General features: G+C 35.1%; 1 protein-coding gene across 1 annotated transcript; it reads right to left on the reverse strand.

The window, feature by feature from the left end:
* Positions 1 to 1214: 1214 nt before the first annotated feature.
* On the reverse strand, positions 1215 to 14792 carry LOC106179665 (dymeclin). Its single transcript, XM_087005207.1, has 16 exons — positions 14617 to 14792; positions 13279 to 13425; positions 12576 to 12722; positions 11945 to 12069; positions 11564 to 11639; positions 11046 to 11171; positions 10337 to 10461; positions 9873 to 10061; positions 8297 to 8475; positions 7975 to 8100; positions 7489 to 7602; positions 6290 to 6384; positions 5220 to 5334; positions 4371 to 4553; positions 3881 to 3994; positions 1215 to 3360 (listed from the first exon to the last, which is right to left on the reverse strand). The coding sequence occupies exons 2-16, from the start codon at positions 13416 to 13418 to the stop codon at positions 3208 to 3210; spliced, it is 2007 nt and encodes a 668-aa protein (XP_086861333.1). The 5' UTR covers positions 13419 to 13425; positions 14617 to 14792; the 3' UTR covers positions 1215 to 3207.
* Positions 14793 to 16237: the final 1445 nt, after the last annotated feature.

Consider the following 16237-nt stretch of genomic DNA (forward strand, 5'->3'; position numbering starts at 1 on the left):
TTAATGAAATATGATAATGCATCAATCATTCAGACGTAGGTTTATCTAACATCCTATTTCTGCATTTTCCCGGGTGACGTGAGCAACTGCATTTTTCGTTTTCGGTGTTTTCTCACTTACAGGAGTAGCTATCAATATTACTCTGACATCTATATAACATATACAGAACTATCGCCAAACTACGTCGCACACTCCCACGTTTTTCCTGCTCATTTTCTTTAAAGCAGTCGTTCAGATTTTGACGGCAACTACAAGTTGTATTTGAAAATAGGCTTTTTATTTGTTTTCTTGCCACTGAGGGTCATACAGTAGCCACATAGCAAAAGGTCTGATAAAAAAGGGGTATCGATTGATCTGTTTTTTCACGATCAGTGTAAATGTTAAGACTGTATCTCCCGTGGTTAACATATAACTATTCAAACCACTCCTCAAACGTGTTCTCTTCCCATATTAGAAAATCACTGAATAATGAAACGAAATTCGGGTGACCTAGTAACTGGGAACTTTTAAGTTATAACTTGTTTTAATCTTATCTCTTACCCGCTAGCAATTCAGATTCTCTGATGATAATTTACCGGGTGTCAACAAGCTACTTCTGTGCCATTCACAAAGCCGATATATGGCGCTAGATTTACATTATCTGTATGTCGGGAATCGATTATTGATTTGTTCATTATAAAAATATGATAACGAAAATAAATATCTCTCTGCAGTGATGTAAGATACATTTCTTACAACAAAGTGTGAGTTAAAAAGCCCAAAACACCTTTTTATTAGCGAAAGCAATGCATGTAGCGCCCTCGTCTGAGAGAAATTGTTAAAACGCGCCTTCTGTCGTCTTAAACTGAATGACTTCATAAAATGAAGTATAACCAATCTTCTCTAAGGGGGTTGACAGGACTCCGTAGCAGTTTAGATGCGCATGTACCACATGTACATGTATAGCCTATACTGGAGCAGTGGACAAAAATTCGATTTTTTTATGTAATAAACATTTAACCTGGAGCAGAGGGGTCAATGTGCAGGCAAAGAGGATAATTTATAAGTGCGCAAGACTTTTCTGTCAATTTTACGTAATGAATTATCATCACCACTTTTTTTTTTTGCAAGAGCTAATTAGGTACAAGTTATTGTGAACATCAAAAAAAAAAAAAAAAAAAAAAAAATGTAAATTTGTGAGAAATAGAAAATGAAAAAGAGAAAGTCACTAAACATTTGATGTTATATGAAAACATTTATTTGCCACCTTTTTCTATATACAGCCACAAGGTATACAGCCCATGATATACAGTTATCACAGTAAACAGGGATTTGAAGCTAAGTGTACTTAAAATAAAAGAACCAAATCAAAAACAAAATGACTTAAACAGCACATATCCTTAAAAAAATTAACCAATTTACATATTATTATGTACAAATTTAGTAGATACTGAAAACCACCAACTTTCTACACCTTTTAAAAAGCCCGATATCTATACATGGTCAAAACTGTTTCTGCACAAAAAGAAGTCAAGACTTATGAAAGGAAGCAGCCACACACCTGCTATTTCAAACCAATCCCGGTTTAATTTTCAATATAATTCCAATAACAGTCAATCTCCTTGTGATTTCTTTTTGAAAAAAACATTGCATTACGGCTGTCTAGGTATGTGGAGGACCTACAATGTAATAATGTTGCTTCATTTTTTGCATATTGAGGTGGGTAGTTTGAAAATGCATTTTTTATATGAATATAACATTTAGAATATTTTGTACAGTTTATGGGCAGGGCAATAAATTTTAACATATCTCTAGAAAAGAGATCAAGAGTTTTTTCCTCTAGGATATAATGTGAAATTTCTGGTTTATCCCTCCTTTAAGCAATATTCTATCACTGTTCTATCTCTAATGAGATATAGTTATATGTGAATAAAATTATGCATGGGCAGCCCTTTTTTATAATTATGTTACCTCAGTTAAGTGTAATACCATATTAACAGTTAGTGGACAGTTAACAGGTATGTTTTTGTTAGAAAATGTTTTCGTAAATATCTAAACAAAGCATTTGCTAGCTGTGCCTCATGCCAAGCTGAACAAGATCTGTTAACAGAGATGTTGATGTTGTCAGCACACAAAATGGGTACTGCATCAGTGCAACACTAACACCAAGACTATACATACTACAGAAGAAGCCACACATTTCCCCACATTTTAGTGGCTTGCTAATTCCCAGATGCTTATAATTCCAGATAGATTCTTTAATATTCATAATTACAAGTTCACTTGACCATATATATCTAGCATATAAAATACATAATGCATCCTCCCGACACTTGCTGTGACTGAGGTGTGCCAAGTCATTATGGTTATAAATTCCCTACATGCAGTTGCAAGGTTGAAATATCAATAAAGAGAATCAGTGTCATGTATTGCCAATAATATCCAACATTGTTAGTTACCCAAGCAAGCAGGACTTTGATACCACTTCCTTTATGGTACAGAATCAATAACCTCCAATCACGAAAAACTTAAGCATGAAAAAAATCCCAATGCACAAAAAATAAAACTTTGGATTTGAACCTTTGGATGAGTTAACTATATACATATTTCATAGCATAACTGCCCACAAATTTTACATCTTTTAAGCTGCCTTCAATCCATACATAAGTCAACCAAATAAGACCCATGGAAATGGGGATTATAATTAATGTCCAAATTAATAGCACCCACTGCACCCTGGTGCCCAGTCCTTGACCAGTGCATCGACTTACAGCACAATTTTCAGGGACACTTGCCCACTTTCCAGCAGCTGCCCACCTCATACTTGTGTCCAGTCACTGACCCTAACCAACTTATGGCAAGGTTGCCACAGTAAGAACAGACCATTTCCCAATTGTGTCCTTGACCAGTGCACTTTTAAGCGAGGTCAACAGAGCGAGGACTGCAAGCTGGTCTTAATCTAGTGAGTCATGACTTCATTCCTGTTTGTTACATTGGAACTCCCCACACAAGTCTATTCACACTTTGCAATCAAATCTAGTGTTGAGTCACCATTTCACCTTGACCCATTACCTAAGTATGTGATTTGCACTCACATACATATGTTATTCTCATCATGTCTACATGCACTCATTGTGCTATGCAGGCTATACCCCAGTACCCTCACAGTCCACTAGTCTCTTGCAGCGTGTGTGTGTGTGTGTGTGCTTGTGAGCAGGCATCAGTGTGTTAACCCTGGGTTGTTCCTAAAGAGAACAGCTGTATCCGTGATGCATTAAAATACAAGTTGGAGGAGTGGTAGACCAATGACCACACATAAGGGATGAAGAACTCCTCGGGTTGATCCTCTTCCACATACTTGAACTTAAGCTCTGGGAATTTCTGCAGAAGAAAAAACAAGATCAATTAGGTACACATACAGACTGAACAAACCAGCTAAATCTGACACATACAGACATCCTTGCTTAGTTGTACTTAACCAATAATGGGTCTCTAGCCCTCATGGCGCCAAAGTTAAAAAGAATTTTCAGTTTTGAGTTGTTTTAATGGCTGCAATTCCTTTAATTATTTGCTGATTAACTCAAAACTCAAGCTGATGAAAAACAGCAGAAAACTTTCAATGTTGTAATGGCTAGGACAGCTATTACAGAGCATGTAATCCTTGCGAGTTATGAAGCAAAATGGAGAAAAAAAAATTCCCTGATTGGTCACAAGAAATGCGAATGGCTCCAACCATCACAATTTGATTACTTGCATGGAAGACTGTTTATTACCATGTAAGTATCCAAATCAATTAAATTTAGAGTTCAGAAACCTGTAAATAAAGAAGTTAGTAATTATTATAGGAGTTTCCCATTGGTTAAAATCAATTACATACCTATAACACACAGATGGCACATACCTTTAACCTTTCTCTTTTAAACTGTCTTGCTCCCATTTTGATTATGTCTAACACTTCATGAACAGAGAGATTCCTGTCTGGTTTCTCCAACTGTGCAGTAAAGTAACCTAGAACCTAAAAATTAGTTTTAAAATACCAATTAAACCATGCAATAAAAAGCACAAGTCTGGAAATATTTTCTTTTTCAAAATTCTTAACCCTTAAATAAGTCACAATCCTGTTCCAAATTACTCAGCTTTCTTCAGATCAAAACCACAATCTCCATTTAATCAGAAATAAAACTGCACAATTCTTCGAGAACGTAAGATATTTTAAACTGACTTTACTATTTAATATGAACATGAGTTATATTACTAATTAGAACCCAAAATATCTCAAATTCACCATATCAACATTTCTGAATAGATAACACTGAGAACAGTATCTTGAATCTGACAGAGAAACAAGGCAAAGTTAAATGAATACAAAGTAATACAGAGGCTGCACCTACTGTGTCTACATTCTGTATGATATCCTGGAAAGTTGGGTGTGTCCTGAACTGAGAGAACACCTCTTTGTTGTAAAGCAGAGTGTAGATAAGGTTGGGGTTGTGGTGGAGGGCATGAGTCAGACACGAGTTAATAATCTCGAGGACCATACGGATGACTTCTTCTAATACACTCAAGTCCTGGCCCTGTAATATAAAATTCTTAGAATATAAAACAATATAACTTGAGAGCAATCCAAGACATAAATGAGGGCAAAATGTGAATAAAAATAACATAATGATAAAAAAGACCTTCAAAATTGACAGCAAAGCTAGGAAGTATACACACACTATATGGAAAATATTAATTCTCACTGCTCCAAAAAAGAGCACATTCCACTAAAATATAACTTTTGTAAAAACATTCCCATAATTCCGACTTTTAAAAAGAACTTGACTTTTTATTCAACAAATGTCACAAATATGACATATATTGCCAAAATATGTGAAAAAGAAACTTTTGTAAAAATGATCATGCTGATTCTTAAAGGATACCCTTTTTAACGACAAAATAGCACTTAGTAAATATTAAGTAAAACAAAAATATGGTTTGGCAGTTACAGGGACTGATATTTTGGATGGCAACAGCAACAAGGACAGACAGTTATCAGAACATATACAGTGTCTATACGTAATAAGTTTTTCTTTTTATGACATTTACAACAGTGCACAAACTGCTTTTGGTCAATTCTGATGCAATATTACATATTTTTTTAAAAGCATAAACACCACCCTACTATACTGCATTTGTACACAATAAATCCACAACACCCCAAATATTTTTTATTTATTTTCACAATGACAGTCTCTTACATAGTCAGGCTCAGTATCAGCTTCGGAGCCACTCTCTGCCTGGCCGTCCTCCAAGCAGGCATTCTTCAGTTGCTGAACTAGACGATTATGCTTCTTCACTAACAGGGCAAACAAACTACAAACAGAATAGTAGATACAAGTTAATTTTTACAGCACGTAAAACCAGCCAGATATCACTTGCAATATACCAACAAATACAAGTGACTGAAATCATTAAATTTTCTATTTTTTTTCTAATTTTTTAATGATTTATGTCAAAGTCTGTACAATATTGTGTAGATAATGTAACAAGAACAGTACACCTGCAGTTTCAGCAGACCTGCTGAAATTTCCACAAAGGAAGGAGAAGCTGTGTTGTCAACTCAAATTATGCAGGTCCAGTAGTAGATTTAAGAACTTAATTCATGTTAAAGTCTGCATGGCATGTAAAAACCTTTTTTCAAATATTTGAAGGTAACTATTAGCATGGAGATTGATTTAACACTTCCACATGGATGAAATAAAACTCAAACGTATTAATGATTAACACTTCAAGGGAGAAAGCATAATATGTTAAGTGTGTAAACCATTTCCTGTTGAACCAATCCCAGTACAAGTAATACTTTTTGATCATATTTTAACAGATAAATGCCATAAATTAATGTTGCCAAAAATAACTCTTTCATCATCTCCTGACGAATCTTGCAGCCTGTCAACCATCTTGACACAGTTTTTAACTGTGTTAAACCTTGAATCCAGTAAAAGAATTAAGCTTGAAGATATGACAGATTTTGAAAAACCATCACTCAAGGGTGGGTTAAAGACTTCTTACTTCTTTCAGATTATTAGAGTATCAGGAAAGTAGGATCAAAAGAAGGTTAATCAGAGGAAGAATACCATAATTTAAATGTGTCTGATACAAATGTAATTTACGCATGCATTCTTCTGAGTGGGTTGGACTTGCCATAAAATATTGTTTGATGCTGAAAATTTATAAATGACAGAATATAAAATATTCATTTTTTGTAACCTTTATTGACTTATTCAAAAGATTATTTTAATTGGTTATGATATGACGCTTTAGAGCTTACCTTATCAACCTCTGTGTTACATATGGATGAAGGTTGTCAAACTGAGCAGACATATTGGCTAGAGCTGCCAGACAGTTGGTGTGTAGGTACTTGTCCTGGAAATGTGATAAGAACATGTACATGTCTGAGGCTACATTGCCACAACTGACATGTTTTGTTTTAAATATTATTTTTATTCTTTAGATTATTTTTAATAATCTTTAGTAAATTAAGAACTTTAAAAAGCAATTCATAATTTTTCACCATTAATTTTTAAGGTGCATAATAAATGTGCCTTATAGAAAGTAATAATTATTACAGTTAGTATTAGTATTAACACTACTGTTATTATAAACCTTATATAAAACAAGACTACTTGGAAAGGGTCATTTTCAACCTTAGGGCACAATACAAACAATCTCTTCTAGCTTTGGATATATTACCCCGTTCACACTACAGTTGCCAAAATGCGCATTTCTATAATTCGGATTTTTCGTAAGGAATCCGATTCAGTATTGTGTTCACACTCGCTAAGCGAATCCGAATCCCATGTTGAAAATTTCAGGTTTAACTTCCTGTTTTGAACACTCGCGCATGCGCCGCACAGGAAATCTTAAAATATCAACAAAAATTTGTGACGACAAATGCAACTCAAAAGACATTCCAGCATTCTTGAGAAGTATAAGGTGGCAAAATAAGTTTGTTTCCTCATGTTGTAGTGAGTGGTGACCTCCAAATACGTTTGGTGCAATCGCTAAAGTAATAAACCAGCGTTCATAGATACCCGCACTTATCTGCACACATGCGCAGTAAGATCTGTACAGGTGTCGATTCCGGTAAGTTATCCGGATCGCGCTTAGAAATCCACCTCGCTTGCAGGATTTTGAAAATGCGCATTTTCAAAATCCTCTTGCGTTCACACTATTGCATTTATTCGAATTGTGACCTAATTCGCAACTTATCCGGATAACTGAGCGTAGTGTGAACGGGGTATTTAAGGTCTGGGTAAACCTACTTTTGCGCAAAAGACCTTATGATAAAATAACCAAAAAAATATCCATGGATAAATTTTTATTTTTGTTGCTGGGCCATAACTTTGTTTGATTTTTGCACGGCACTCAGTATTCTGCCATTATTTTTGTCCCCACTCTCTTCAATGTTTAGTTTCAGTCTGTTTTTCTATTTATTGCTGGAATTTTGAAATGCTAGATGCTACTCACCCTCATTTTGGTCATATTGTACTGTATTGTCCTGATTACAACTAGCACCAGTAAACCACCAAGAGAGATCTCTGATATTGTCCTTTCTTTGAACCATGCTATATTTGTTATTGTCTGGAAATAGAAGTAGACAACATCTGAATCCTGCATATACATAGAACCTGTCATATACATAAACTGTATGCTTTAAAATGTAGTTTGTTTTCAAGTAAGACCAGCACTCTAGGTCTGGAGACAAAGCCTAGATGAATAAAATCATGCTCAAACACCATGTAAACTGTGTAGATCTTACAAAGAAATGTTACAACATTTTTCACTGTCCAAAGCCAGCTACTTTGACAATGGATTATATGCACAATTTGGTGTCAGATTGACCTGAAGTTGACCTATAGCATGCTTTTACCAGATGACAAAAGCACTAATTTTAATATTTTAGACAAACACTTTTTCTCAGTAATGGACAGTAATTATTTCTTTGTTACTTACTAATTCATGTACGGCTTTATTAAAAGACTCATCTTCACTCAAGATTAGCAGAATAATTAAAGCCATGTAAATGTGATGAGAATTTTTGTCCTCTGCATGGTACAAGATTTTTAATATTGGCATAACCTGAAAAAGACAAATAAAAAGGTCTAGACAACATTTTCATTCTTAATGTCTGATAAACATCACTGATAAATAGCAAGTAATCTTTTACGTCAGCTTAAGGACATACTGTTAAGGTCTGTATTGTTCCTCTTCCAGGTTCTATATGAAATATGACTTGTCATTGAGCTTTGATATGTCCAGTGAGGAATCCACTCACCACTTGGTCTAAATTTGTCCTAGAAAGCACAAAGGTTTTGAAGTTGATATTCCTATGTATGAGCAGATAGAGTAGCAACGTGGTTTGGTCGTCTCTCATGTTTTGGCACAGTGCCTTGTAGAGCTTGGGGAAGTCCATTCTGAATGTGGCCAAGGCCTCTGTGGGGGCGCCAGCCTCACCTGGGGAGAAAAATAGATTTCTACATATCAGGTATACTTGGTATGATTTATCTAAAGGAGACTCTCCACTCAAGAGTTTTTTTTTTTTTTTGTGCTAGAAATTTGATAACTTAGCATTGGAAATTATTTTTCCCGAAACTATCAGTCAGCCTGAAATACTCTTAACAGGTTATTGAATTTACAGTTACTGTTGGTTACAATTATAGTGAAAACAATAGAAATAATCTGACACTATTCAATAGTCTTGCCCTCTGATAAAAACAGAACTCAATTCATTATATGGTATTAGGGAACTGACCCTTGAAACAATGCTGGTTGTCTCCAGTGAGGACGAGTGTTACAGAGGACATACAGAACAGATGATCCGCAGACTTACTGATCCATGTACTAAATATGGCCGACCCCACATAAAAGGTAGCCCCTGATGGTCTTCCCGCCTCCACACACACCGTCCCTGCAGGGACCTAGCAATTAAACCTCAGACCTGAGATTTAATCTGTTTAATGGCACGTGTGAGGGTGGTGAGACCATCATGGTTTGGCCATATTTAGACAGCAGATCAGGAAGTCCACGGATCATCTGTTGTGAACGCACTCATGGTCTATTTTCTTGAAACATGCTTTCAGTGTGTGGATTGAATAATTATGGTGACAAGGGGCCAAAGCGGGAAGTTGTCAAGGCTCAGGGAGACACAGCGGTGAGACATTCTTCATAATCAAGTAAAAAGGATTGAAACAGCCTTGCCATTGGCATGGGAGAAAAGCTGGGTATATTTGTAGAAGGCAATGAAGGGTTTATTGTAGCACACACTCCCAGACATGACAGTGGAGAAATACCATAGATTATGTCCACTGGTTCTTGGCAGCATTATGAAAACCGACACTGATCCTTTTATTTCCTAGGTTCTCTATTACAGAGTTATGTATATTTAACAAAACTTTGGATTATGTCCTTGAGAATTTTTATAATTATTTCTTTATTAATCTGCCCCTAGTTACTTCTCTCTCAAAGCTCACAAGAGACTCAGGACAGTTACTCAAAAGAGAGCTGCCTGAACAGATATATTTTAATTATTAAACTGCCAAATATCATAAATGTACAAAACATGTACAAAGCAGAGAGGCCTTACAGGTCACTGGATAAGTACCATCAGCTGATTAGGCATGCCAGATATGATAACTAATACACATGAAATTGTACCTGTGATAACTATCTTAGGCAAACACAAGTGCATAGAGTTTATATATATATATATCTTCCAAAGTTTAAACCAATTAGAAAATGAGCCAAATAAAAAATATGTACACATAACCTATACCAGTTAAACATGAAGACTGCCAAAGAAAAAAAATACATACACAACCTTATTTGTACATAAAAAAATGGGTTCTTCTTACCATGCGAGTCCATAAAAGAGCAAAGGGCCTGTCTGTAAGGATTGTTCACCTCACGGTCATTTGTACAGTGGTTGACAAGGACAAGGGTCAGCAGGATACTCTGCTGGGCCAACAGGTTCCTGTCCACTTCATTCTCCTGTGTCTTCTGACCAGTGGCCAGTCCTAGTGTCATCACTGTCCACAGGCCAGCTGGACATATAGGAACAAAATTCTCAACACTACAACTGTATAGGCTAAAATGTGGTTCATGAATGTAGGATACAGAATTAACCACAAAATGATTAATTTTTGAAAGAACTATAGATCTAGCCAATATGTTGATTTTATTGATCAAATTTAGTGTGATAATGTTTAAGACATGATTTCCTTGCAAATGCAATTAAATATAATGGATCTCGTGTGAACAAGATCTTTATGTTGTTAATCAGGTTAATGATAAACATAAGACAAAGGCGTTCACTTACATGCCATGGCTGAGGTAAGCCCAGACAACCCTCCAGAGTGGTTCTTTATTAAGGAAGCCGGACACTTTTCTTGTGCCACAAAGTTATGGAGGAGGCTCTTCATCAACATGCATGCATGGATAGAGCTTAGGGAGGATTGAACACAACAATGTTAGTAAGTGTTGAGATAAAAAATTACAGTAAAATCTTTAAGTGTGTTTGTCCATAAAAATATAAGGTATATTAATCAGATCAGGCCAATTATAAAACTTGATTGGCATCAAAGAATTATGAGTAATCCCCGATTCATCTTTAAAGGCTTGGTTTTAATCTTATAAGTCACAAATCTAAATAACACTTTTCTTTAAGAAGCACCGTTATAAGGGGGCCATAACTCCAAAACAAAAACATTTAAATCACAATTTACATACAAAATTTTTGTTCATACCCTGTTGGCTATGAATGTGTGTTGGATGAGTTACTATTCTAGGGACCATTTCCATAACTCTATCATACTAGCAGAATCAATCTATCACAGAAGGGATTCTCGCTAATTGCATTCAGTTTAAGCATGCATGAAAGTTAATTATCCCCTAGCAGCTTCAGTGGGCGTGACAAACATTTAAGCCGCTTAAACTGAATGCAATTTAGCAAGAATCCACACAGAGTTAGACCAATCCTGCTAGTACGATGGGTTTATGGAAACCAAGTCTTACATTTGTATGCTTACCACTTTCCATGCATAATGTATCTATAAAGCATAGTCTCACCAGCTGGCTGTGGCTGGAACATCTGGATAGACAGCAGGATTAGCAGACAGTTCAGAGCCTCCAGGTGCAGGGCATATGTGTAACTTCTGTTAAAACAGGAGGAAAAAGTGTTTTGACCAAGTACAATGTGACATATCCAACACAACTCAAAATATGCAATTCAACTGTAACAAAAAGTTTTTAAAATCTGTTTAAAAGGAGGTCTTAAATCAAACAAAATTTCTCACGCACCAGTTTCTCACTGTTGGTGTTCTACCTTATTTTCTATAAAACCTAACACAATCTGTGTCACATCTGTTTGAATATGCATCACACCTAACACAATCTCAGCCAAATCGACTACATCCTCCGCTGGTACCAGCTAAAGCAATGTGTCACACCTAAGATAATTTGTCACATTTGATACAATCAATTGTACATGTGACACTATCTGTGTCACACTAAAGCAATCTGTCACAATCTATGACTGACTACTCACACCACTGTGACATCAACTATCAGCTCTATCAGAGCACTTAAGAAATCCTGGCAAAGGTCTTCCTCTGCATCTTCAACTGAAAAAGAACTCTTAAAATACAAACTGTATCACAGGAGATTCCTATTTGCATTATCTAAGCATAGCCATGTGGCTACAGTCACCACAAAACATTTAAGGTTACCTAGAAAGTGGTGTTGCAACATCTTGAATGTCAATCTTACATTATTAAGTGTTTGAGAAAAAAATCTCAAAGTAGTAAGTAGTGAATAGAAAATGTGTATTTTCCTTGCCAATCATTTAAATAAGTAATGGAATAAAAAAAATATCTGAATTTTACCTCAGTCACTCTTGGATTGACTGTATATAAAGTTAAACACTTACCTTCCCCTGTGGGCTGAGCCTTAAACTGTTCCAACAGAAGTTCCTCTGATAAATTCTCCACAAAATACTTGCAAATGTTCCTTACAATAAACAGGGCATTGTATGTCTGCCAGATAAATAGGTTGCTGAAAGAGGAAAGAAAATACTGTAAATATCAATATTGAATTTTTTTTCTCTGATATTTTTCCCCCAGGACAATGCTCTCCTTTTATACAATCATTCTATTTATATGTTATTTTTTGTCAAAAGTACATAAAGTTAATTTTTAAACTAAGTTATACTGCGATTTGTGTTGTTCATATATCTTTAAGAATGTGAATGTGTGTATGTTTATATTAATTGAAATATTATGTAAAATGAAAAATTTTTAATTAGGAGGATATGTTTTTTAAATATGTAAGTAAGAATACTCTGTTTTGATAAACCGAAGTTTATAAAAATTGAAAATATGATGACTGGCACATGTGTCTCAATTTTAAGAAGTGCATATATCTTAGTAATGGTATTTATATTAGAAAATCCTGAAATATTTCAAATCCTTCAGTGATGAAAATCTAAGTATAAAACACTAATTACCTTAATGACAGCTTTATCGATGCAAATTAAATGGAAAAATAACTTTCTCACTCACTCATCACACTGTGTAGATGCTTTCAGTTCTGCTGCCCTAATTAAGAAGACCCTGACCAAGGCTCCGAAGTTACCAGACTGAAAGTTGTTGATGGCCAGGTTCTTGCATATGCCTGATATAGACTCTTCTAATAGCCTGTTGTCTGAACTAAAAACAAAGATAACAACAAAATAAGACTACACTGATCTCCAAAGGCATCAAACAAATTAACACTAAGTTACATGTATCATCTACTTGCATTAGCCCTTATATATATTATACATATATAAATACAATATGAGCAACTGTTTCATATTCACAGGTTAATAAACTAACTATGCCTGCCTGCATAATGATTACCAATGCCATGGATAAATAATGGAATTCTAACAGATGATGACCATGAGTGGCACTGTGCTGGATGCACGGTGGGAACAGGGAAAAAGTTAAGAAACAGTTTCAGTTTCTTAGAGACTCTGGAACAGGGGTGGATCCAGAGATATTTTCTGACAGTCTTCCAAATTATCTTTGTTCATCCCCGTCCATTTTTGAGTCTTCCGACAGAAAAAAAATTAGATACCCGTCAAGGTAAACTTGGAAAATCTGACCGTCTTCTAGAAGACCCAGAAGACGGCCTCAATCTGCCCCTGTAGAAACTGTAAATAACATATTATATCTAATACTTGCAAATCTTGTAGTGATATAAAGACACAACTATAACTACCTGTTGTGAGGAATCTGCAATGTGAATGACAGCAGCTGATTCCAGAAAGGATCATTCTTGGAGACTGGGTCTGTGCCACACAGCTTGGCCAGGTAGGTATTACTGGACAGCTCACTGATACTACTGCTGTTGGCTCCCATGTTGCCACTGGAAATAGATATAGGATAAAGACATTATACATTTTTCAAATTATATATAAGACAGTACAGTGTTCTTTATTTGTCATGAATTTATTTATTAGAGTACCTTTATTTACCACAAGCAAGAGTGTATATCCTGTATATTTTACCTATTATGTATCTGCTAATTATTCTTCTGTTATACTGCAGTTTAAAATATCAGTGACCTTCGTCACAGACCCATGCAACATAACCTAGTGGGGTTCTAAGGCTGTGTTCAGAAAAGAAGTTATCATACTAGTTCAAGCTGGATTGATCTATCTCAGCAGGGATTCTCACTAAGGCACAGTCAATGTAATCACCTTATCTGTCTAGCACGCCCACTTTGCAAAGCAATATAAACAACATCATGGACCACAGAGTTTTCCCTGACTTTATTCAAGTACTTGAAGTTACCATGGGGCATGCCAGACAATTAAGCTGATTATATTGACTGTGCCTTAGTGCAAAAACCTGCTGAGATAGACTGATCCTGTTAGTATGATTACTTCTTTTCTGAACATAGCCTAATACTGGCAAATGCAAAACGGTTGCTCATGAGATATTTTATGAAGCAACTTATTTGACTGAGATAAAACTACAAAAAATGTGAAGTGTCATTTAAAACAACTTTACCCAGAGTTGAACAGAGAGCAAGTTTATGTGGGAAGCCTTACAAACTTAATGTTATATCAGTCTTTTGTTAAATGCTTATTAGCCTACTGATCACTATATAGAGTGAAAATGTACACAACAATACCAAGACATTGTGGGTTTTGAACTAAAAGTGTGTGTGTGTGTGTGTGTGTGTGAGTAAGTGATTTACTGGGCATGTGGAATCTCAGGTGTAGGACACTTAAAATATGAGACTGACAGTGACATCATGCCAACGCTGTAGGCTTCAGATTATTGTGGAAGTAATTTAATTCAGTTTCAACGGCAGGTGATTAGATCATAATACCAAATCTTGCTGCAGGAGACACCAAGAGACATTGATAAGCTGATATCCTGCGCTGCCAATTCAACGCTGGAGTTTAAAAATAGAAATGAGTCGGATTCTCAATCTGTCTGACTCGGAATCACCCCTAACCCCACCAACTTCGTACAAATCACACCGTCAATAATCCTGAAAACCATGACATAACCATTACTATGTCAGAAAATCTTAAGTAAAACATACCTTTTAACCTATGTGTCACAAAATATTGTGTGATTGCACCTGAAGTTTGTGCACAAAATATATCAGGAGAATTCCTTCAATATTTACATCCTCTGCAACATTTCTATCATGGTTGCATCCACGTTCACTTCCGTCGAATTCGGGTGCTTCCGACAAATAGAAACTTGTCTTTTCAAGTATCCGTACCTTAATAAAACTCGCGCATCGTATACTCTTGTTTGATTATTATTTTATGTCATATGGCTACAATGAAAATATTCTCAAAGTATAAGAAAACATTAATGACAAATAATTGGAAATGACCTTGACCTTTACTTCGACATTTTCCGGATATCGGCGCGAAATTTGATGCGTTAAACAAACAGTGCAGTTCTATGCAAAGATAATCATGACGGGTTCAGGAAGTGGACAGGGCTGCAGAGGGAAAATATACTCCAGGGCTCGACATTAACATTTTTTTCACAGGGTTGCTATTGAATGCAACCAGGTCTGGTGGTTTGGTTGCGGTTCCAGATTAAAATAAAATTCCAAACAAAAGGTTATGGCCGTTTCACTACTTTTTTTTCTACAAAATGAGATTGCAGAAAACGTGATATATTCAGTATTTAAGTATTTTATTGTTATCTCATAACACAAACAACTACTGTGCACGTTTATCAAGAGGAACATAAAACATACTGTAATAAAACATACTGCCATAAAACACACTGTAAAACATAACAATAAATGAAAAATATTCCAAATGGAATCAGTTGCATTTTGGACAATTGCTGGTGGGCCATTCTGTTTTTTTTTCCCCCCGTTTTGGAAGGAAATTTGACACTTCAAATGAAAATATTTTAAAAAGCAAAAAAAAAAAGTTGGAAGGCCCATTTTTTTGTTCGTTTATTCCTCTATATGTAAATTATATTTAGGCAAAAAATTAGGTTATAGTTAAAGTTATAGTTACGAAAAAATTATAATAAATAGCATCTTGGAAGGACGTGAAATGGACATGGAATTTTAACTTTCAACTTTAGAACCAAAATTCTGCTCTGTCTGTGGAGATATTTTTAAGGTCATTGACTGTCAAATTAAAATATGAATATTTGATTATAATTTCACTTTCTCAATATATGATTTTTTCTTTTGGAAAAAAATTAATTTGAAAATTTTGCATATAAAAAAAATCAAGTATGCATCTCGGAAGGACGTTTTGTCCACTGCTAAATAACATGTAAAACAAAGCTTAATAATTATATTTAATGATATATTTACCAAGATAAGTTTGATGAATAATATCAAAGGTAAGCATGTCTTTCCATGATCATATATTTCATCTTCAAACATGTTACCATTTTTGACTATGATACGAGTTCTCATCTGCTCTGATCATCTTTAAATAGTATTGGGACATAAAAGAGAAAATCGGACCAAATTCATTAATTATAACTATAATAAATTGACTAAATTATAATAACTTCAAAGTTATTCATTCAAATGAAATGTTTCTCAATTTAAAAATGCTTCTATATATTAATATGTTAATAATAATTGTGCATTTTTAAGTTCACATTATCTTGAAAGGCATAAGGGTTTTTGGGCTCATTAGTCACATGACATCACGACCTCTTATTGTCCA

The sequence above is a fragment of the Lingula anatina genome, chromosome 2 (genome assembly GCF_051362555.1).
Source record: "Lingula anatina isolate TDL-2025a chromosome 2, LinAna3.0, whole genome shotgun sequence".
Classification (NCBI taxonomy): Eukaryota; Metazoa; Brachiopoda; class Lingulata; order Lingulida; family Lingulidae; genus Lingula; species Lingula anatina.